This window comes from Indicator indicator, chromosome 12, assembly GCF_027791375.1.
Source record: "Indicator indicator isolate 239-I01 chromosome 12, UM_Iind_1.1, whole genome shotgun sequence".
In the NCBI taxonomy this organism is placed as follows: Eukaryota; Metazoa; Chordata; class Aves; order Piciformes; family Indicatoridae; genus Indicator; species Indicator indicator.
The window spans coordinates 4,917,302-4,941,996 of NC_072021.1; the positions used below are offsets into that span (position 1 = coordinate 4,917,302).

Consider the following 24,695-nt stretch of genomic DNA (forward strand, 5'->3'; position numbering starts at 1 on the left):
AAAAAGACAGTTAAATCTAAGTTATCTCAACACAGTGCATCTAACTTTCAGAAAAGTGCAGTTCTTAATGAGAGAGCTCAAAGTTAGATTGAACGAGGCCAGAATCCAGTTCTGGTGAGAAGGAAAAAAAATGTATTAGTGAAAATAACTTGACTTGGTATCAGCTATGTAGCTGACTCAGTGTGAACTGGGCTGCATCAAAAGCAGCGTGGCCAGCAGTTCAAGAGAAGTGATTCTGCCACTTGGCTCTGCTGAGACCTCACCTGCAGTGCCTGTGTCCAGTTCTGGGGCCCCAAACACATGAGAGACATGGACCTGCTGGAGCAGGTCCAAAGGAAGCCACCAAGATGAGCAAAGGGCAGGAGCACCTCTGCTATGAAGACAGGCTGAAAGAATTGGGGCTGTTCAGCCTGGAGAAGAGAAGGCTCCAGGGAGACCTTAGAGCTGCATCTCACTATCTGAAGGGAACCTACAAGAAGGTTGGGGAGGGACTGTTCAGAAGGGCTTGTGGTGATAGGCTGAGGGGCAAGGGTTTGAAACTGGAGCAGGGGAGGTTTAGGTTGGACATCAGGAGGAAGTTCTGCACAGTGAGAGTGGTGAAATACTGAACAGGCTGCCCAGGGAGGTGGTCGAGGCCTTGTTCCTGAGGATATTCAAGGTCAGACTGGATGTGTCCCTGTGCAGCCTGCTGTAGTTGGAGGTGTCCCTGCTGAGTGCAGGGGGTTGGACAAGATGACCTTTGAGGGTCCCTTCTGGCCCACTGTAATTTGTGAATCCGTGAACTGCACAACATAGCTCAGGATTTGCTATGCCCTGCCTAGCCAGACAGGACCCCTCCAGCCTTCTGGTCAAAGGAGAAGGTGAAGCTGAATGTGCAAGTGTTACACTGCACATATCTTGAGTGAAGCCTCTAAGTCCTCACATTCAGGCATTTCATTTTGCTGGCTCATGCACACAAAAGCATTCAGTGTTTCTGTTCCATAGCAGCATTACAATCAACATGAATCCTCCATCTACTGAAAAGCTAACATGAAGAACAAAGTACTAAGACTCACAGATTGCATTAGATTGGAAGGGACCCTGAAAGGGCAAATCTTGTTCAACCCCTTACAGTCAACTAGATCAGGCTGCCCAGGGTCACATCCAGTCAGAATGTCTGCAGGGATGGGGCCTCAACCACATCCCTGGGCAACCTTTATGTCCACCTGTATTTGGAAATTAGGTCTAGTAATAATATTAAACATTATTTGCTTGCATGTTTCAGTATCTTCTCCTCTTGCAATCAATGATAAATTCCTGTTTCTTGCCATGGGAATAACACCAAACCTTAAACACAGCCTTCTCCTCCCATACATCACAGGAGGACTTAGCAAAGGAAAACTCAGATGAATAGAGGTAGCTCCACAAAACGCTGCGATAAAAATCCCCTGACATAAAGCAGTGAAACAGAAATGTAGGACTTCATACTTACTTTATCCATGTCATAAGTTCTACTGTATCAGGATCATAAAATTCTTGTAATTCTGAAAGCTCTGTCATTATCCTGGGGAAAAACTGATGGAAACATATTCTTGGTTACTTACAGTCAAAAGAAATAAATCTATAGAGCATTTCAATATATGAAGGCCTTAAGCAGCACAACAAAAAAAAACAGGCTTCATCCAAGTTTTTCCCTCCTGATTGGTATTTTTGCTTGAATACTTAGCAAAGACAGCTCATATTTACCTGAGAGCAGATCTTCTCCAAAATCAGTATGTTTAAACACAAGTTCTCATCTCTGTTTTATTAGACTACTTGAACAATAGTTTTTAAAAAAATTAAACCAAAACACCACGAAATATTTACCTAGCAACAACATTCATCAGCTTTAACTGGCTTGAAATGCATCAAAACCACGGTTCAGGTTTTTATGTGCAAATTCATACAAATACGGGCACTGAACCAAGAAGGTGATAAATTTCTCATGGTAAGGCTGCTTGAACAGAACTGTTGTGATTTGATGGAAAGGTGTTCAACATCTTCATCAGTGCCATTGATGAGGGGACAGACAGACAGAGTCTGCTCAGCAAGTTTGCTGATGATACCAAACTGGGAGGCTTGGCTGAGACACCTGAAGGCTGTGAGGCCATTCAGAGACTTGGACAGACTGAGAGCTGGGCACAGAGGAACCTACTGAGGCTCAACAAGGATGAGTGCAGAGTCCTGCACCTGGGGAGGAAGAATAAACTGCAGCAGGACAGGTTGGGAGGGGATCTGCAGGAGAGCAGCCCCAAGGAGAAGGACCTGGGAGTGCTGGGGGACAACAAGTTCTGCATGGGACAGCAATGTGCCCTGGTGGCCAAGAAGGCCAATGGGGTCCTGGGGTGCATTCAGAGGAGTGTGTCCAGCAGAGCCAGGGAGGTTCTCCTCCCCCTCTACTCTGCCCTGCTGAGACCTCACCTGGAATATTGCATCCAGATCTGGGCTCCTCAGTTCAAGAGGGACAGGGATCTGCTGGAGAGAGTCCAAGGGAGGGCTACAAGGATGCTGAAGGGACTGGAGCACTGCCTGGGGAGGAGAGGCTGAGAGCCCTGGGGGTGGTTAGTGTGGAGAGGAGAAGACTGAGAAGGGATTTAATAAATTATAATAAATATCTGAGGGCTGGGGGTCAGGAGGGAGGGGACAGGCTCTGCTCAGTTGCACCGTGGGATAGGACAAGGAGCAATGGATAGAAACTCCAGCACAGGAGGTTCCACCTCAACATGAGGAGGAACTTCTTCACTGTGAGGATCCCAGAGCCCTGGAACAGGCTGCCCAGAGAGGTTGTGGAATCTCCTTCTCTGGAGCCTTTCAAGCCCCATCTGGATGTGTTCCTGTGTGACCTGTGCTGGATTCTCTGGTCCTGCTCTGGCAGGGGGTTAGATTTGATGATCTTTGAAGGTCTCTTCCAACCCCTAACATCCTGTGATCCTGTGCTATGCTAGGAGAGAAGACATTTCCTAGAGGAGCATTATGTGAGCAATCAGCCCTGGCCTCTCCTCTGACTTTTGACTTTTGCACTGAAGTGCACTGTTATCATATGAAGTAGGGTATCACAGTTTCTGCTGGTGAAAATCATTTTGGGAAAAGGAGAGGATTCTGAGAAGTCAGATAGAATGCCAGCTCTTTCAGACCAGCCCAGATTGCAACTCTGCACCACAGCTTCTGCATCCTGTCAGGTTTGAGGGGTAAAGGAAGAACAGGAGATTTTGTCAGCCCTCATGCCATTTGGAGCATCTGAGGAAGGCACAGCTAGAGGCTGGCCAGCCTTGAGGGGCTGGAGCATCTTCATGCTCTTGTAACTGCTAAATGAAGGCTACTGGATGCCAGCTCTTTTTGAAAAGGATAAAGTTTATGGGTTAGCTCAGACTGAAAAAACAACTTACTTTGGGACAGCCAGAGTGGACAGTGGGAAGAGGCAGACTGCTTTCAAATGAGGAGCTTCCACCCCCATTACCTGCCCAATTCAGCTGTCAAGGGATAGCAGTCTATCATCAGATATGGTTGGGTAGCACAGGAACAGCTGCCACAACTGTGTATCAGGGCTGATACCTGGAGTACTGCATCCAGCTCTGAGGCTGCCAACACAGAGGGTCCCTTCCAACACAGAGGGTCCCTTCCAACACAGAGGGTCCCTTCCAACACAAGAGGGTCTCTTCCAACAGAGGGCCCCTTCCAACACAAGAGGGTCCCTTCCAACACAGAGGGTCCCTTCCAACACAAGAGGGTCCCTTCCAACACAGAGGGTCCCTTCCAACACAGAGGGTCCCTTCCAACACAGAGGGTCCCTTCCATCACAGAGGGCCCCTTCCAACACAAGAGGGTCCCTTCCAACACAAGAGGGTCCCTTCCATCACCAGAGGGTCCCTTCCATCACCAGAGGGTCCCTTCCAACACAGAAGGTCCCTTCCAACACAAGAGGGTCCCTTCCAACACAAGAGGGTCCCTTCCATCACAAGAGGGTCCCTTCCAACACAAGAGGGTCCCTTCCATCACAGAGGGTCCCTTCCATCACCAGAGGGTCCCTTCCATCACCAGAGGGTCCCTTCCAACACAGAAGGTCCCTTCCAACACAAGAGGGTCCCTTCCAACACAAGAGGGTCCCTTCCATCACAGAGGGTCCCTTCCAACACAAGAGGGTCCCTTCCAACCCAGTGCAATCTGTGATTCTGTGAAAGCTGTAGCAGTGCTGTTACACATACACCTTAACTGCCCCCAGAACAACAGAAAGAGGAACTGCTACTGCCACCAGCTTCACTTATCAACCAGAGCCCTTAGAAAAATTTGGTTAGGTCTGTGGCAGACTTGAGGCAGAAGGCAGCCAAGCAGAAAGATGCTGAGCTGCATGCTCAGCCATTTATAGCCATGGTAATAGATTAAGAGCCTGCAGGCATGTGCACTGCCCTCTTACTATTAATCAAAGTTTCCAAGCTGAGGGATGAGTTACGAACCTGGAAAGCTAACTGCTCACTGCTTAGAAGCAAAAGCTGGATCTGGAATGGTTGAATCCCTCTAGAGTCCAAACCCTCACATTGCTTTTATTAAAAAAGCATCTGGAGAAGAACTATTTGGCCAACTAACCTAGTTGCCTCAGCTGTGAGAAATTTCACACCTCTTTTGAACAAGTGTAGCTCTTTTTTTATTTTTCCTCAAGAGAGCATTAATTGCTCTGGCAGAAATGTGTGAAGAGTCAAAGGACACTGCAACCAACATTTCTACTGTAGGACAGATACTGCAAACCCTGCTAAAACACTGTTGGGCAAGAGTGGATTTTAGATCTGAATTCTCATAACACTATTGAAGCTACCTGTTTTGAAGCTCCATCAGCACAGCTGAGAGTTACACTTTATGGGATGTTTCCTATATTTTTTGCACTGATAGAACTTAAAAAAAAAAAGAAACCATTTGCAAATACTATTCCCTTCAGCCTGCCTGTGACTGGCAATAAAGAACTATTTATTTATTTTAAACATGGAAAAAAAAACTCTGCAGCTTCTCTTCCCTGCACTGTAGTAGATACACACCTTGGGAGTTGAACTAGGTCACCTTTAGAGGTCCCTTCCAACCCAAACCATTCCATGATTCAAGTGGCAGGGAGGATCTGGAGGTGCTGGAAAGTGTCTAGAGAAGGGCCACAAGGATGAGCAGAGGGCTGGAGCTGCTCTGCTATGAGGACAGCCTGAGAGAGCTGGGGCTGTTCAGTCTGGAGAAGAGAAGGCTCCCAGGAGACCTTCTTGTGGCCTTCCAGTATCTGAAGGGGCCTCCAAGAAAGCTGGGGAGGGACTTTTGAGGGTGTCAGGGAGTGATAGGACTGGGGGGAATGGAACAAAACTAGAAATGGGGAGATTCAGATTGGATGTTAGGAAGAAATTCTTCCCCATGAGGGTGGTGAGACACTGGCACAGGTTGCCCAGGGAGGTGGTGGAAGCCTCATCCCTGGAGGTTTTTGCAGCCAGGCTGGATGTGGCTGTGAGCAACCTGCTGTAGTGTGAGGTGTCCCTGGCCATGGCAGGGGGGTTGGAACTGGATGATCCTTGAGCTCCCTTCCAACCCTAACAATTCTATGATTCTACACAACACTCTGCATGAAGGATTTAACTCTACTATAATCTGAAGGGAGCTCTTCAGACATCATTTCTGTGTTGTCTCCCATAATTTTTACTTCCATCTAACCTGACTCCCTTTCACTAAAATCAAGATTTGGGCCACACAGCTTTCAATATCCCAAGTTTCTGTTTGTCAGTATTTTCTTTGTTGAAGCAGTTTATGTCACAGAACGGTCTAGGTGGGAAGGGACCTCCAGAGGTCATCTGGTCCAACCTCCTCTGCAGTAAGCAGGGACATCCTCAACTAGATCCAATTCATAATAGGTGAATAAAGCCTTCATTTAATTTTAAACACGTCCTACTTCCAATAAGCCATCATTAACAATTTAAACTCTCAAATACCTAATACAGAAAAATGTAAACAATTCTGTTGAAGAGTCAAAATATACCTGCAGCTTTTACTTCACCATATATCTTTCCTTTCATCAAGCATATTTCATTGTATTTGCTCATCATCTTGACTCATATAGTGCCTATATACAAACCAAAACCCACAAAGGTACTTTGCTTACCTCTTTCCACAAGCTGAATCCAATTATTGTGGGAACTGCCATGCTCAGAATAAGAGCCTAGAAAACATAGGTTAGAAGAAACGGGTCATGCACCATTCTCTGCTCTCCAGCTTGGACCTTCTGTTGATTCTGCTCATACAGACAGCTACATTTATGCCTGAAACCTTAAAGTGACAGTAGGTGACAATTTGTGGGTTTTTACCAGGCCCAAACCTCCCCACAAAGAAGAATTTCCCTTATTTAGCATGGAAGAACTTATTTAGCATGTTAACTTTACCATCTATATTAGGGGTGGTTAATTACTACTCAAATAGTAACAATCCAATGTGCACATGATGTAGGGAAGAGAAGTAAACACCTCACAAACAAATGCAGTGAGATAATCTGAGAGAGGAAAAGGAGTGTGGAGCAAGCATTTCAAATCTCTGATTTTGTTGATGCTTTTTTGTTGGGATTAATAACATTGATATGGGCTGCATCAAAGGCAGTGTGGCCAATAGGTTGCGAGAGGTGATTCTGCCACTCTGCTCTGCTGAGACCTCACTTGCAGTGCTGTGTTCAGCTCTGGGGCCTCCAACACCAGAAAGACAAAGATAGGGTGGGTCCAGAGACCTGATAGACCTGATAGGGTGGGTCCAGAGAAGGGCCACCAAGATGCTCAGAGGGCTGGAGCAACTCTACTATGAGGACAGGTTGAGAATTGAGGCTGTTCCACCTGGAGAGGAGAAGGCTCTGGGGAGACCTTAGAGCTACATTTCAATATCTGAAGGGGACCTACAGGAAGGCTGGGGAAGGATTGTTTAGCAGGGCTTGTGGTGATTGAATGAAGGGCAATGGTTTGAAACTGGAGCAGGGCAGATTTAGGTTGGACATCAGGAGGAAGTTCTGCACAGTGAGAGTGGTGAAATACTGAACAGGCTGCCAAGGGAGGTGGTTGAGGCTCCATCCCTGCAGACATTCAAGATCTGACTGGACGTGTCCCTATGCAGCCTGCTCTAGTTGGAAGTGTCCCTGCTGAGTGCAGGGGGTTGGACAAGATGCCCTTGAAGGGTCCCTTCCAACCCAATGCAATCTGTGTATATGCAAACCCCAGAAACCATCATTCTGTCTGATCCAATTTTTACTTTGAACTCCTTGGAATAGGAAACCTTTGGTAAGGACCGCATAAGGAGGTGTTCTCTTGATAATAAGCTATTAACACACTTACTGTGCTATGAGTAAAAAAATAAAGCAGGTGTGTAGAGCAGAAAGCATGAGGTACATACAAGAGTGTGTATTCCACATACAGGAACATGTTGTTACTCCTTGAAGAACACTGTCAATGTTTCTGATGTAACAGTGCATGGCATTTCCACAAGTGGCTTAGGGAAGCTTTGTTTCAGTATAAATGTATTCAGCCCTATATGAAGTTAAGGTACATAGTATCCTATCCTTGTTTTATGAATGAAAGGAATTGGCAAAGCTGCTAAAAATCGCACAAAGCAACTCTCAGCATACTAAGAACTAGGGCTGGAAGAGGGGGTGCACTGCAGCACAAGCTCATCCTCAGTCAGAATGGTTTGGGTTGGAAGGGACCTCCAAAGGTCACATAGTCCAACCCTGCTGCAGTGAGCAGGAACATCCTCACCTAGATCAGGTTGCTCAGAGCCCTGTCAAGCCTGATCATGAACATCTCCAGGGATGGGGCCTCAGCTACATCCCTGGGCAATCTGTTCCAGTGTTCCACCACCTTCATGGTGCAGAACTTGTTCCTATCATCCAATCTAAATCTGCCCTGCTCTGCATTGCCCCTCATCCTACCCCTGCAGGCCTTTGCAAGCAGTCCCTCTGCACCATTCTTGTAGCTCCCTCCAGGTCCTGGCAGGCTGCTATTAGGTCTCCCCAGAGACTTCTCTTCTCCAGGCTGAACAACCTCAGCTCCCTCTGCCTGTCCTTGTGGGAGTGGAGCCCTGATGACCTTTGTGGCCTCCTCTGGATCCTTTCCATCAGGTTCATGTCCTTCCTGTGTTGAAGGCTCCAGATCTGAATGCAGTACTCCAGGTGAGGTCTTACCAGAATCACAATCACAATCACTTCTCCATAATGGCCACACCTGAACAAATCTTACCCAAAGTAATTCCACTTACCATTTCTTAGGAACCACTTTTCCTCTTAGTACTAAATCCACCTAACTACCATATTTATAGCCCCATTTCCTAGTGAAACAAGGCTCACATTGATGCTAGCCTGTACTTTTTTCTCCTGCACACCTCCTAAAATGTGCACAACCTCCTTGGCCAAGATTTGTTAGAAGAAATTAAAGAGATTAAGTGAGAGTAGATGATAACAGATCTGCTTCTTCTGAGCAAAGGCTGTAGTGTGAACACAACTTTTCTTATTACCAAGTACTGGAGAACATGAGAAAGTGTGATGTTAAGGATGAAAGACACAGAAAAGGTCCCATAGAACTATAGAACTATATGGTCTTTTAATGGGTTCTTCTATAGGTCTTAGGTAATTCCAAAGTTATATGCTTGCTAGCTGGAATTCCCAAGAGACTGGCAACAGCAACTCACCAGCAGGATGGGATGCACAGCTTTCAGTCGCAGCCACTTGAAAAGCGTCATCCAAAGCTCGGGGGAGCACACACCAAATGCAGCAAGCATGCACACATAAGGTGTCCAGAGGTATTTCATTCTGAAAAACACTGCAATAACTGAGTTGGGACTCTGCACATGCCTCTGTATCCAATCTAGCTATGAAAACACTCAGATGTTTGGTTTGGTTTTTTTTCCCCCATAAGTCAGACATCCTGGATGTTCAAGCAATCGGAGACCAAATTTGATGGCACTGCAGGGTAAAAGCCAAGGGAATCTCTAGCAGCAGAGCAGGCACCCGATTATCTGCTGCCAGATGAAGCAGCAAGATCTAAGGTAAAAGATGACAAAATCCTTCAGAGAGTTCAGGGGAGGATGAAAGGAAAACAAAGAGACTAGTAAAGTCACTCAGCTGCTGCTGTTTTCCAGCCAAGCAGGGATAAAAAGCAGCTACTCAGCAAAGCTGTATGCATACTCTATACATACTATATAGATACTAGACTGCCATGGAATTCCTGAAGAAAGGAGAACATTTAATAAGCAGTTTGGGATTTACTGGTATTGGCTGCCTTCTTAAGGCTAGACTAGACAAGTTAAAGCAATTCACATGGTAACACAACACTCATGCTCACGAAGAATTTGTGAATATTCAGATTTCAGCAGGATAAACATAACACCAAGTCTGCTGCCTTCAAGCTGATTTAGCTGAAAGAGAAGATGGAATAACATCTTCTAAAGATTAGCTTCTTTAGCTTTAAGGACTAACACAATATTTTTGAAAGTTATTTTGCTGCTGCTTTAACTTGAGCAAAGGCGTAGTTCATGCTAGCCTAAAGCCAAGAAGATACATGAGAAATTTTCCACGTCCCACTAGTCTAGAGCGTTCACTGTTCATCAAAACACTACACAAGATCTCGCTAGAATACAGGAGTGAAAGAATTAAAGCACAGTCCTACACTTAAATATACCACAAAGAAAGTGATTAGAATTTGCTTCAGTTATTGCCTTGAATTTTGGCTGCATTAAAGCTTGGAAAATACACATTGAGGAGACCAAGCACAAGTCATCAGATACCTGCATCCCAATTTATACTCAAAATGACCTTTTGCTTTCTCCCCTCCTAACTAGCACCACCAGAGCCCAAACCTTTCTGAAAAGGGGTGTGAATGGTGTGCCACCTCCAGTCAGGAGCATCTCTGCTATGAGGATAGGCTGAGGGAGCTGGGGTGTTCAGCCTGGAGAAGAGAAGACTCCAAGGGGACCTTGTAGCTGAAGGGATCCTACAGGAAGGCTGCAGAGGGACTTTTCCTGAGGGTGTCTAGAGACAGGACAAGGGGGAATGGTTTGAAGCTGAGGGAGAGCAGGGTGAGACTGGAGCTTAGGAAGAAGTTCTTAAGTACAAGGGTGAATTTCAAAGGGGTGAAGTTCAAAGGGGTGAATGGTGTGCCACACCCTGTTAGGAACTCTCTCTTGCTTTCAAAAGAGATACATCAAAATGAGACTTACCCTTCCAAGCACATGGCTAGGCAACCAAGCAAAATTGTGTGAATTACATGATAAACTATTTCTGGCCTCTCTCCAATGCGACCATCCTCAAGTTTAACTGTGTCTTTCAGTGGTTCACCACTGCAGTTAGAGAAAATGAGATACCACTTAGTTCAGACATCACCTCAGGCAAAGGTGCCAGTAAAAAACTTTTATGACTGTTAAGTCAGAAGCATACTGAGACCATTCTGCAGCAGATCACACAACACTGTTGCACTCCTTATTTACTTTTGGTCTTCAGCAATGATCTCTTGGTACCCACTGTCTTGTTTGAGGTATCCACTTGTTATAGGCTGTAACCTCCCTGGAGCAATTGATGGGAATTGCTAAGGACATTGAGATACTTCAATGTGTCCAGAAAAGGGCAACAAGGCCGGGGAGGGGTCTGGAGCACAGCCCTGTGAGGAGAGGCTGAGGGAGCTGGGGGTGTTTAGCCTGGAGAAGAGGAGGCTCAGGGCAGACCTCATTGCTGTCTACAACTACCTGAAGGGAGGTTGTAGCCAGGAGGGGGTTGGGCTCTTCTCCCAGGCAAGCAGCAGCAGAACGAGGGGACACAGTCTCAAGCTGTGCCAGGGGAAGTTTAGGCTCAAGATGACGAGAAAGTTCTTCCCAGAAAGAGTAATTGGCCATGGAATGATCTGCCCAGGGAGGTGGTGGAGTCACCATCCCTGGAGGTGTTCAAAAAAAGCTTGGATGTGGCACTAGGAGCTGTGGTTTAGTTATCAGGAGGTGTTAGGCGTTAGGTAATAGGTTGGACTTGATGATCTTTGAGGTCTTTTCCAACCTGATTGATTGTGTGACTGAATACAGATGGGATCCCCATCTCTGGCTGTGAACCCTATCACAAGGCAATTCAGCACCACGAGACAGTGTAACTTAAGAGCATGCACACTCTGCATGCTGTACATACATTCTGACTAAGTGTCTTCATATTATTAAGCTTGGTGAAGAATTATGGGACCTGCAGGATGAGAATTGTGTATGGAATGTGTACAGCACTTTGTGACAAAGGAAGATAATAAAGCCAAATTTTAGTAACATTATTATAAATTCTAGTAATATATTATCAAGAAAAATCATAACCATATATGTTATCAAGAAAAATCATAACCTTACAACAAATTTTTTTCTACAAATAAGATAGGAAGGCATACAATAGATTATTCTACCATAATGTGATTTTTGAGTTACAGTCTCAGACACAAACCCAGGCCAGGTGCAGAGTAGGTTGAGGGCAGCCCTGAAGAAAGAGTCTTGGGGGTGTTGGTGGCTGAGCAGCTCCCCAGGAGCCAGCAGTGCCCTCCTGCAGCCCAGCAGGCAGCTGTGTGCTGGGCTGCAGCCAGAGGAGTGTGGGCAGCAGGGCAAGAGAGGGGATTCTGCCCCTTGACTCTGCTCTGCTGAGACCTCACCTCCAATCCTGCCTCCAGCTCTGGTGTCCCCAGCAGAAGAAGGACACAGAGCTGCTGGAGTGAGTCCAGAGGAGGCCACAAAGATGATCCAAGGGCTGGAGGAGCTCTGCTGTGAGCACAGGCTGAGGGAGCTGAGGTTGTTCAGCCTGGAGAAGACTCCGGGGGGGGGACCTTAGAGCTGCCTTCCAGTACCTGAAGAGATCCTGCAGGAAGGCTGCAGAGGGATTTTTCCTAAGGGGGTCTAGAGACGGGACAAGGGGGAATGGTTTGAAGCTGAGGGAGAGCAGGGTGAGACTGGAGCTGAGGAAGAAGTTCTTCAGTACAAGGATGGTGAGACTCTGGAATAGGCTGCCCAGAGAGGTTGTGGCTGCCTCCTCCCTTGGGGTGTTCAAGGCCAGGCTGGATGAGGCCTTGAGCAGCCAAGTCTAGCTGAGAGGTGTCCCTGGCCCATGGCAGGGGGGTTGGAGTAGATGATCTCTGAGGTCCCTTCCAGCCTAAGCCATTTTGTCATTCTGTGATTCTTCCTGACAAATGTAAAAATATTTGAGATCACTAACTGCTTCAAAATAAAATAAAAAGAATTGGAGAGGCAAGGTGGTTTGTTTTAAGCTTTAAAAAGTTATTGGACATACTGGAACCACTGTTCATCACAAAGGAGTAAAGAGCTATTTCAACCACAAAAAATGAGCAGTTTGGTTTGTTGTTTTGAATATACTCTCACATATCCCCTCTGGCAAACATTTGCATTTAGAATCATAGAATCATAGAATCAGTCAGGGTTGGAAGGGACCACAAGGATCATCCAGTTCCAACTCCCCTGCCATGGGCAGGGACACCTCACACAAGATCAGGCTGGCCAGAGCCTCATCCAGCCTGGCCTTAAACACCTCCAGGCATGGGGCCTCAACCACCTCCCTGGACAACCCATTCCAGGCTCTCACCACTCTCAGGGGGAAGAACTTCTTCCTCACCTCCAGCCTGAATCTCCCCACTTCCAGCTGTATTCCATTCCCCCCAGTCCTATCACTACCTGATAGCCTAAAAAGTCTCTCCCCAGCTTTCTTGTAGGCCCCCTTCAGATACTGAAAAGCCATAATTTAGAGCAGTACCATCTTTATCTAATGGAAGTCTTGATTCTTGACGAACAATCTAGTCAGAAATTTGCCCAAATACCTAAGCAGTTACAGCATTCATCCTCTAGCAGGGAGAGGTAATTTCCTAGCCATGGAGTTTCCAAGTTACACAAGATCTATGGTGGTGCAATTCTTAGTCTGTAAACAGACAGCCTCACTACTCCTTCTCTCAAGGGAACCCTGAATCGCTGTGAAACTAAAAATAATTGAGTCAGTTTTACTTCAGCTCTGTTCTGAGCAGCAAAAGCTGATGGACTTCACAGTAAACAAGACTTGTAAAAAAAAAACAAACAGTGAAGCATTAGAAATCTGAAATCCTTTCAACTCCACCCATCTTATCCTTTGCAGGAAAAAACAACAAACCCAAAGCAGAGAAATAAATTCTCTAGCAACAATGAGATTGCTTTGCTGTTGGATGGGGAAAACAGACAAAACATCTTTCTCCTTTGTAATGGGAAGGGCCAGACATATCACAAAACACTACCCAGAGCTCTCCAGGAATGGCAATTATGGGGAAGCAAATCATGACAACTCCCCACCCTGCCTGGAGAGATCCAAAGAATGGTTTAGGTTGGAAGGGACCTTAAAGATCATTTTTAGTTCCAAACCCACCTTCCATTAGCCCAGGTTGCTCAAGGGCTCATCCAACCTGGCCTTAAACACCTCCAGGGAGGTGGCATCCACAACCTCCCTGGGCAATCTGTTCTCAAGAAGCTTCTCACTAAAGGACTTTAAGAGCCTAAGTTGGGCCTTTCCACTGTTGATCACATCCTGGCAAGTTCAACGATGCAACAAACTTTGGAGCAACAAACATCCACTTAGACATCTATGCACCTCTTATTTTTAACTTCTCATTTTTCAGTACAAGAAAAGTTACTTACCAAATTCTCCTAAAAATGACCTGAGTTACAGAAAAAAGGCAGATAATTAATACTAAAATATAGAAAGGCAACAATGATGACTGTGTTAGTCGCAAAAAAAAGTCTTGGGAGGGTGCCTGAAGAGATTCTTGACAAAGGAGCCAATTCATTGTAAAATTCCTAGTAAGGCAAAAACATCCCATTAAAAGCAATAACAATAACCCACAGATTAGAAAGAAAACCCAGCAGACAATGAATCAGTTTAACCTATTCATGCCATAGGAAACTTTTTTTTTAAATCCATCTTTGAAAAGTTCTCCTTTTATCATTCGGAACAGCTTTGCAAATACTCTTTAGAGTACCTGGCCAAAGCTTATCTTCCAAAAAGGAATCTGTGATCTGAAGAGACCAGACTACAACTCTTTTGTATCACAAAAACCCAACCTCCCATCCAGCTTCACTGTGGGGACCACAAAGCACTTCATTATCACAGTGGATTAAGATTATAGAGATACTGATGCAAGAAGGTATGCTTGTCCTCATTCCAAACAGGGCCACGAAGAAGTGGTCATCTGAGATCACAAACAAGCCCAAGCCACTGCCAAGAATAGAATCCTTAATGCTGCAATCCTAGTTCTGTGGCAGAACCCACTGATCATTCTTCTCTCCCAGTTAATGAACAGAAAGATTTTACACTCTGCCAAGAAGCACTACCAGCTGGAAATGGTGCATCATGGGATGCTGTGAATGCATTCTTGTCTTTGTTTTGCTTTCCTCCCTCTTTTTCTTTTCCTCTGGTTTGCTTTCCTCCCTCTTTTTATTTTCCTCTGCTTTGCTTTCCTCCCTCCTTGTCTTTTTTCCATTTTGCTTCCCTCTTTTTCTTTTCCTCCGCTTTGCATTCCTCCCTCTTTTTCTTTTCCTCCAAAGCAAGGCTAAAGAACTAAACCACTTTCACTTAGACCAAATCAGCTTAAAGGTTAACAGCTGGGGACATCCAAACTGGCCTTGAAAGACAAATCTTGAAGCTCTTGTGCTTTGAACCATAATTCCAACCCACAGTCAGACCATTTTCTAGGTGTAGATACATCCAGTTTGTCTCAGTCACGGTCTGGGCTGTCCAGTTCTGGGCTTCTCAGTTTAAGAAGGACATTGAGATATTTGAATGTGCCCACAGAAGGGAAATGAGGCTGGGGAGAGGTCTGGAGCACAAGTCCCATGAGAAGAGGTCAAGGGAGCTGGGGGTGTTTAGCCTGGAGGAGGCTCCAGGGAGACCTCATTGCTCTCTACAACTACCTGAAGGGAGGTTGTAGCCAGGAGGGGGTTGGTCTCTTCTCCCAGGCAGCCAGCACCAGAACAAGAGGACACAGTCTCAAGCTGTGCCAGGGGAAATTCTTCCCAGAAAGAGTAATTGGCCATGGAATGAGCTGCTCAGGGAGGTGGTGGAGTCACTGTCCCTGGAGATGTAAGCTTGGATGTGGCACTTGGAGCCATGGTTTAGTTGTCAGGAGGTGTTAGGTAATAGGTTGGACTTGATGATCTCTGAGGTCTTTTCCAACCTGGTTGATTCTGTGATTCAGTGTAGAGTTTGACAGCCTGGAAAATAACATGTAGCAAGTCCCCAGGGGACTAAAAAGCTAAATCCATTAATACCTCATAGCTGAATAAACTGAAATCCTGACCAGAAGCAGCCCTCTCTTCTCTTGCAAACCACTTCAGAAGGTGTAGCTGTGTGTGTTAATGTGTCTCAGTCCATGCCACTGCATCTTGTCTTCCAAACACTTCCCAACCAGTTCAGTTCTGTGTGATGTCATTTTTCACTTCTTCCCCTCAAATCCTGTCAAAGCAGTTTTGTAAGAGAGATGCAGTTCCCAGAAGAGAGTCCCAATTCCTGGATGGAATTGCAAGGCTTGGCTTGGCTCCAGGACTTGTCCCAGTCCTTAGCAATACTCCTGTTGAAGTTTTCCAGGAAATCTGCAGCTGTGACGAGGTCGTCTTGCAGCCCAACATTCACATTGTTATAGATGTAAACAGTTCTTAGAATCACAGCTCCCCCCCACTGATTTTTTCAGTTTTCCCTTCTCCTAATTTCATCCAAAACTTTTTTTTTTTGGAGGGGTGTTATTCTTAGAAAAAAATAAAAATAACCTCCCATGCCTCAGCCTTGTTTTGAGATGGCAGGGACAGGTCATGGCCCTTTCTTTCCCTTTAGCAACTTTTACCCTATTTGCTTTCAAGTCTACTTAGAAGCAGCAGACAGAATCCAGAAATTTTTGCTCTTCAACATCAAAGCAAAACAAAAACCTACCAAATTTGCTTTCACCCCAAAGCACAAAAAAAATATTGAGGTGCTTCAGAAACTCTCCTAAATCCTAAATAAACTCTCTGTATGCATCTTCTTTTAATTCCATTGCCAAAGCAGGTAACAAATAGAGACTGCTTCCCTAACTCCTCTATAAAATTCTGACAAATCACTGAAATTTTACATTTCTCAGAGTAGTTTCAGAAGTTCAAATACCTTAGAAGGTGTAAAGAATTTTAAAACTTACGTAGTTGTGTTTAAGCCAAGTTTTACTTCAATGAACTTCAATAAATGTTCATTTTCTTTATGAGGAACAAGCATCTGAAAATGAAATTAGCAGAGAAGAAAGCTTAGCAAGGGCTGGAAGCAGCTTTCACAGAATCACTTCATTCAGATCAAAAGATGGTAGGGAGCAATCAATTATTTAACAAATTGGATTAACCCTGCCACTTAAGGTAACAGTATAGGATTGCAAATCTTCACTTCAATAAATCTATCTCTAGGGTCTCTTTCAGAGTATCATTTCATTCAGGTACCCCAACAGGAGAGCAATAGAAAAGCTGTCAATAAGTTGTCTAAAGAGCAGTGTAAAAAAGATCAGGGATAACAGACACAGATTTACCTCCCAAAGCAAGCCAAAGGACATTGTGTTTGGCTCCACTCAACAACAGGACTGCAGCCTAGCTATGATCATTTGTAAATATTCACATAAATGGTTTGAGCAGCCAAAAGTTTGTGGATTTTAACTCATCTTTTTCAAGGTTAGGCTTTATTTTCCTAGAGATACAGCAAGGCCAGACAGTCTGGATGGCACAAGAAAACAATCAAACCTGAGCATTCTCTCAATCCATTTAGGGTTCACTAGCTTCTTTATTTGCTCTGTGTTAATTAACACAGAGAGAGTGAGCTTTAGATGTAGAGGAAAAGCACAATAAATGATGTAGAAGATTAGAGTCAGCAAAAGGGAGCTGCTAATCAAAATACAAGAGCAGGCAAAAATCCCTTTGTGTCATCTCAATTCCTAGCTGACTCCTACACTACATGAAGGTTGCTGTTCCCATGTTCTACCTGACTTATAGCTGAACATTAACATATGTCCTGAGACTAGAGCACTGCATGGCTGATGATACCAAACTGGGAGGGGTGGCTGACACCCCTCAGGCTGTGCTGCCATCCAGTGAGATCTGGACAGGCTGAGAGCTGGGCAAAGGGGAACCTCATGAAGTTCAGCAAGGACAAATGCAGAGTCCTGCCTCTGGGGAGGAACACCACCAGGCATTAGTACAGACTAGGGGTTGTCCTGCTGGAAAACAGCCCCATGGAGAAAGACCTTGGAGTCCTAATACACAGCAAGTTTTGCATGGGACAGCAAAGTGTCCTTGTGGCCAAGAGGGCCAAGGGCATCCTGGGGTGCAGCAAGAAAAGTGTGGCCAGCAGGGCTAGGGAGGTTCTCCTGCCCCTCAATTCTGCCCTGCTGAGACCACACCTGGAATACTGTGTCCAGTTCTGGGATCCAGGGTACAAGAGAGACAGAGACCTGCTGGAGAGAATCCAACAGAGAGCTACAAGGATGATGAAGGGAATTGAACATCTCTCCTATGAAGAAAGACTGAGAGCCCTGGGGCTGTCCAGTCTGGAGAAGAGAAGGCTGAGAAGGGGGTGTCAGGATGAAGGTGATGGTCTCCTTTTGGTGGTGCCCAGTGATAGGACAAGGAACAACAGGTACAAGCTGTAACACAGGAACAACCCTCCTTATGGTGAGGGTGACAGAGCCCTGGAACAGGCTGCCCAGAGAAGTTGTGGAGTCTCTGGAGACTTTCAAAACCTTCCTGGATGTGTTCCTGTGTGGCCTGGAGTTGGACTGGATGATCTCTAGAGGTCCCTTCCAACCACTAACATTCTCTGCTCCAATTCTGTGACTACTAATAGCTGTTCCTAGCTACTAGGTCTTCTCCATGCACCAGAACATTGTTTTCATATTCAGAGCAGTTTGTAGAGGCCTTCCAAGTTGTAACACAACTCACATTTATGAAACAGCTGACCATTACAGTATGCTTTAACCTCAACCCAAAAGACCAAAACTCCAAATTAAAACAGCTGCAGGAATTGTTAAAGGCTTTTTATACCACACAGTATAACTCCATTTTTGAAGTTATGAACTCTCAGACCAATAAGATAAACAACACTTCAATAGATTCTTCCAAGATATATCTGCAACTTTCTATTTAGACAATTAAAATCACTTTTTACAGAGGAATCTTACCTTTAGTAAGAAGTTTAGTGTCACTGTTATTGTAAGCACCAAATAAATGTACATTATTTTCAGCAATCTTGACATAAATGTCCCTTTTTTCATATTCATCTGCAAAAATATTTTAAGAATGCCACATCATTTGGAGTTCAGTTTAAATAACAACAATTACAGTCAGGGTCAGAGGAGAGTCAAGTTACCTGAAGGCATTTAGAGAGCATTAAAGCTGCTACAAGACTCAGTAAGGGTGACACCAGTAAGGCTGAATTTTCAAACTGCAAAAGGTATCCCAAGAAGAGAGAAAACAAATAGATTTTGTATACTTCATGCACCTGTTGAAGAAACAAAATAAATCACAATCAAATAAAATTACCATGGATATGCATCCTGCTTTTTAAAGCAGTAGATAGCTCACTCCATTCCTCTGTTCATCATGGGATTAATGGATCTCTATCCTCCAACTCTTGAATCCAGCAGGGTACCATTTGGCTCTAGAAAGTATTTCACATCACAGAATGGTTTGGGTTGGAAGGAACATTAAAGATCATCTAGCTCCAACTCAGTCTCAGTAATTAGTGTACAACTACCTCACAAGAATTCTGAAAAAAATGCAGACACTAGGGAGTATTCTACAAGGTCCCCTCAGTTAGAATCATAGAACCAGTCAGGGTTGGAAAGGACCAGAAGGGTCATCCAGTTCCAACCCCCCTGCCATGGGCAGGGACACCTCACACTACAGCAGGCTGGCCAGAGCCTCATCCAGCCTGGCCTTAAACACCTCCAGAGATGGGGGATGGGGCCTCAACCACCTCCCTGGACAACCCATTCCAGGCTCTCACCACTCTCAGGGGGAAGAACTTCTTCCTCACATCCAATCTGAATCTCCCCACTTCCAGCTTTATTCCATTCCTTCTAGTCCTGTCACTACCTGAGATCCTAAAAGGTCCCTCCCCAGCTTTCTTGGAGCCCCCTTCAGATATTGGAAGGCCACAAGAAGGTCTCCTGGGAGCCTTCTCTTCTCCAGACTGAACAACCCCAACTCTCTCAGGCTGTCCTCATAGCAGAGCAGCTCCAGCCCTCTGATCATCCTTGTGGCCCTTCTCTGGACACCTTCCAGCATGTCCATATCCCTCTTGTAATAGAGGCTCCAGAACTGGACACAGAGCTCCAGGTGTGGTCTCCCCAGAGTGGAGCAGAGGGGGAGAATCCCCTCCCTGGCCCTGCTGGCCACACTTCTCTTGCTGCAGCCCAGGCTCTGCTTGGCTCTCTGGGCTGCAAGTGCTCACTGCTGGCTCCTGTTGAGCTTCTCATCCCCCAGCACCCCCAAGTCCCTCTCCTCAGGGCTACAATTCTGCAACACCTCACTGTGATGCAGCATGAAGAACCAACCACCATGCAAGAGCATGAATACAAGAGCTGACTACTCTAACACCCTGCTTTCCTTCCCCTCACAAGACTTGATGATTTAACCTCTCTCTGAAACACACAGCCTGTTACTGTCACTTCCAGATCTTACAAGCCCTGACATCTGACACTTTTACCAAAACACTCATATTTTCTCTTATAAATTAAGGGCCCTGCTTTGACCTAAAATAGGTCAAAGATTTCATATTGCTGAGTAACAGGAAAAAAGGCAATTGAAAGAAGAAGTGATTAATTAGAAGGGGCCATGAAGATGATCAGAGGGCTGAAGAACCTCCTGTATGGGGAGAGGCTGAGAGAGTTGGGGCTGTTCAGCCTGGAGAGGAGAAGGCTCCAGGGAGACCTTACAGCAGCCTTCCAGTACTTCGAGGGGCCTACAAGAAAGCCAGGAAGTCCTCCTGACAAGGGCTTGTAGTGATAGGATGAGAGGGAATGGATTGAAGCTTGAGGAGGGCAGATTGAGACTGGAGATTAGGAAGAAATTCTTCCCAGTGAGGGTGGTGAGACACTGGAACAGGTTGCCCAGGGAGGCTGTGGATGCCTCCTCCCTGGAGGTGTTCAAGACCAGGCTGGATGAGGCCTTGAGCAACCTGGGCTGGTGGGAGGTGTCCTTGCCCATGGCAGGGGGGTTGGAACTGGGTGATCCTTCAGGTCCCTTCCAACTCAACCCATTCTATCAAATATGAATTGTGTGCAGTTTGAAACTGAAAACTAGAAGGCCCACGTGTACAAAGTAGCATAGCAGCCATGGCAACAGGCAGAGTAAAAAGGCCTTGTGGGTGCAACATTTTGCATCCATCTTGCAGAATAAATTCAAACATTCCCTTGCATTGAAAACTCAGCTGGCCTCCAGCATCTTTCACTGGCTAGAGCAGAACAAGGTGAGCCATTCAGGGTGAAAATGAGCCCCTTAACCTGCACAGAGCCAACAGAGACTTTCTTGGTTGGCCCCACCCTGCCGTGTATATGGATAAGAGGAGGGAATTACCCCAAAGAGGATGGATGGCTGAGTATCATTTGTCATTCTTTCAGCTATCTGTGGACATTTCAGGTCTCAGAAGATTTGCTTCTGACCCTTTTGTTAGGAAACCTGTCCCAAACACAGTAGTCTATAAGAGAGAGAGTTTAAAGTAAATTTATTCTTCCAGTGGCCATGCCATGCCATGCACCCCAGCTGGACACAGGCTGCATGACACCGAAATCATCACTCAGTTTGCACCCTTTTGAGCTCCTGAGCAGTATTTAGGGCAAGCAGCTCTGATGCTGTACTTAAGACCCCAACTCTAAGTAGGTTGAAGAGTTCTAATACCTTCTCTGTCTGTGCCAGGGCAAAGCTGTCTAGCAGAAAAAGAGAAACAGCCTGGACAAAGAGGAGATAATGGCTGTACTCCCACATCATCATGAAGGTGTATGTTGAAGCACTCACCAAAAGGTAACAAAACTTCTAGAGAAAAAAAAAAAGAAAACAGAAAAGCACATTAATTTCATACCTATGTATCTCTGTCAGAAAGTAACTGAGAGGTCATTAAAACCATGGAAATTATGTTAGGAAATAATTACAATACTGACCAGACAGAGTTAACAAGTTCTCAAATGGAAGAAAGTCATTACTGAAATGTTTAAAACCACTCAAAGCCAATCAGAAGAAACATCTTTGACAGAGAGACGAGGAAAAACAAATTACCACCATCTTCTCCCAGCTACAAGAAGAGCAACTAAAATATTTGACATAGTGAGAACCAGTTCATGCTAAAAAGAGGGCACAAAGCTCATTTCCACACTGCTCTCTCTGAACCCTCATGGGGGCACAACAGGGCAGGGCAGAAGGCACTTAGCAAATCCTGCACAAGCCTCAGTGAAACCTGAGTGGCTGTTTTGAAAAGAACAAACAAAACATCTACTGTTTTCTGCCCAGTGGGGTGACAGTGAGAGAAGCAACTATTCTAGAGCACAGTTCTACCAGCAACTCTTTATTAAGAAATTAATGAATTTGGCTTTACCTCAGCAGAACAATTGAGGGTTTTTTTTAAATAGCCCGTGAGAGCTGCTACTTGACATGCAAAATATGGCAAAGCCCAGTTCTCCCTTGATGGTATGGAGTAATCAATTCTTGTTGTATCTGTCCTAGAATGAAGTACAAACAGAATTATTCAAAGATTTATGGATCAAAAATATCAAGGAAAGCCTAAATATCAAGGAAAGCCTAAACGTCACTTCCAGTTAGCAGTGTGGCCTTGCAAGCAAACCATTCCTGCATTTCACTGCTGAAACAAGTCACCAATTTAATAGCAGCATGGAAGGTCCAATCCCTCCTCATTTACTCAGCAAGTCTCCTTATTAGGTGGTGCTTATAGGACTGAAGCCAATAATCATCCTCCCGCCTTTTATGACCCACCAGAACAGAGTGAGCTGTACTGCTGCTGTCAACTCCACACTGTGACAACAGAGCCTTCTTCAGCCACAGGCAGTGCTAACTGATCTTACACCCACAGGCAGGGGGCCTGCTGCAACAGCAGCTTTTACCATGTGATGGAAATCACTTCACAACTGAGAGAAAAGCTTCCTTACAGTTTTCATACAACGTTTTAAGCGATTTAGGCAGCTGAGCACAACATACTTTGAATCTGAAGAGGGCTCCCCCATAGCAGAAGCACCAGCAGGTACTCTGTCTACAGGGAGAATTCTGCCCAGCAAAACAAGGGACTGAAGACCAGTGGGGAGCATGCCGGGTCTTCTGATGGAATGAATTGACAGGATCTGCACAATCAGAGTTGTAGGAGAGTTTAAAGAAGTGCTAAAGTGACTCAGAAGCACAAGTCACACTTTCAAACATGACCAAAGGCATCTACATAGTCTTCCTTGTGTCCACTATGTTTTTAAAAAGGAGTCTCAAACTCCTTTATCGTTAGGTATTTGAGAGCTTCACCTGTCATTTTCACCTCTGAAGCCTCTCACAGAGGTGTATTTGGTGCTGCTTTAACTACTAAACCTTTCAATTTATTAAAATTGCTTAATCTTCTTTGCTGTTGAAAAAAAAAAATACAGATTTATTCCCTGTTCTTCTTACTCCCCACTGTTTATAACAGTATTTTAGCTACTAATCACAGATTCAGGCATGCTGACTTGACACTCCTAAAAGATGCTTCCCAACAGTTCCATTTTAAAGATATTATCTATAACATTTTGCTCCTCCATAGCTCTTTTCTTTCAAGTGCTCTCAAGTTCACAGAGCTGCTGGGTGACAGACTAGGAGCCTGAACACAAGTTTTCATTGCCCAGATGAGTGGGGGTCCCTGTTAATGTGGTGTTTCATAAAGGGACATTTTCTTGCAAGAGAAATGTTTCAAAGTAATTTTGAGATCAGGATCATCTGAGAAGATTCCACTTTGCACATAAAATCCACTACAAAAATCAAATTGAGAAAAATATCGTAAGAAAAATGCCTTTGATCATTTACTTCTAAGCAACAAAACTGTCACAGTACTTAGAGCTGGCCAGAGAGTAATTCTGATTTACAGCAACTGCAGAAATTTTGTTTTCATTCTTCAGCAGCATAAAACCAGAACCTTCTGAGGGAATGTTTTTGCAAAATGGAATTGTGTGAGAATCCTCCTGTATTCACACACACACACACACATAAAGTCTGCTCAGCTGGCAGCATGGACTGTTTGGACAACAGGAGGCTTTTCCATTAATAAAAGTACCAAGAGGATCAGTGCAGCTCTGGGAAATGTTTTGTATTTGGCAGAAGATCTCACTCAGGATGAGAACACAAAGTTTCATAGAAAGCATTTCAATCCACTCTACTGTTTCAAAACTCCTTATTGACAAACTAGATTGTATAAAGATGTTTTTCTTACCTGTTAATAATGAACCATGCTACAGTCAGCATTCCTGCCAGCCAAGTCCCACTCATAACCCAACTGGTTACAAACAATGCAGTCACATAAATTCCCTGCAGTCCAAAAACTATACCAATGTAGAAATACACTGGCTCAATAACTTCCTGAAATCACAAATAAAAACGAAGAGACATAGCGGCAACTGAGCTGAAGCTGGAAACGATCACTATTTACTATTTGCATCCTGTTAACAGTCTGCTAGGTGCTTTACAAACAGGTAAGAGACAGCTCCTATTCTAGAAAGGTTCAAGAATGCAAGGGACAGCTGCTATTATTCTAAAAAGGTTCAAGCATGCTTTTGGTTTGGGCTCAGGGAGAACAAAGCAGCGTGAATTAAGAGCACGCTTTGGGGCTCAGCTTGCTCGTGCCATGCTTCCTGTATTTGCTTTAGCATGGACATTTTATGTGTCAGGTTTAATAAATCTATACTGCAGTGAAATATAAAGTTCACAGGACTCCTGGAAGAAGTTATGTAGGGGAGGAACTTGGAGATGTGGCAGAAGTGGTTCCAAAATAAGTAAATAACAAAAAAGGAAGATAAATGAGAGAGGACAGAAGTATGCAGCGTAAGCAGACCAAAGCCTGAGCAGAGCAAAAAGAGACAAAAGGTTTATCTACAGAAGTGGTTTTCCCTTTTATCTGTACAAGAATGGTTAGAGACAGGTACCACTGTAAGAGCCTTCTGCATTCCAAAGGAGCTAACTTTCCTGTTTTTAATAGCTAGCACAGACACTCTCTACATTTATAAGCGGTTTGTAGGAGTAAAGTATAACAGACAGAAAAGTTTAGTGCACACAAACCCCCAAAATCCTATGCCAGAGCCTGATCTGAATTGAGGAGAACCTGGACCTGGTGAGAGGTTTAGCTGAAATCATTCAACAAAAATGGCATAGAAAGTCTTTCACACACACACACACAACCCTAAAGCCAACCCAGGAAGCAGGAGAAATGCACATACTTCGCTACCAGAGGCTTGATACAAAACACTGGCAATCAGCTCCGGGTACAAAGTCATTTGCTGGACTGCATTGATTGTCTTCAGTGATATGGTCTTGTTGTTGTGTGTCAATTCATAAACACCTGAGGACAGAAGGAATGGAATTTTCTTGGCATCACTTACTATTGCTGGTCTTAAATGAAGTGAGAGGGAGAAACAGATCTG

General features: G+C 44.8%; 1 protein-coding gene across 1 annotated transcript in view; it reads right to left on the bottom strand.

The window, feature by feature from the left end:
- Positions 1 to 24,695, bottom strand: part of DPY19L4 (dpy-19 like 4) — a 37,935-nt gene that overhangs the window by 4,958 nt on the left and 8,282 nt on the right. Inside the window, exons 5-16 of the mRNA XM_054385473.1 lie at positions 24,492 to 24,613; positions 23,492 to 23,637; positions 21,632 to 21,755; positions 20,941 to 21,075; positions 18,410 to 18,541; positions 18,222 to 18,320; positions 16,206 to 16,279; positions 13,681 to 13,839; positions 10,219 to 10,338; positions 8,692 to 8,812; positions 6,137 to 6,193; positions 1,472 to 1,554 (exon numbers count right to left, since the gene is read on the bottom strand). Coding sequence (XP_054241448.1) covers positions 1,472 to 1,554; positions 6,137 to 6,193; positions 8,692 to 8,812; positions 10,219 to 10,338; positions 13,681 to 13,839; positions 16,206 to 16,279; positions 18,222 to 18,320; positions 18,410 to 18,541; positions 20,941 to 21,075; positions 21,632 to 21,755; positions 23,492 to 23,637; positions 24,492 to 24,613 — 1,372 coding nt within the window. The remainder of the gene's footprint in view (positions 1 to 1,471; positions 1,555 to 6,136; positions 6,194 to 8,691; positions 8,813 to 10,218; positions 10,339 to 13,680; positions 13,840 to 16,205; positions 16,280 to 18,221; positions 18,321 to 18,409; positions 18,542 to 20,940; positions 21,076 to 21,631; positions 21,756 to 23,491; positions 23,638 to 24,491; positions 24,614 to 24,695) is intronic.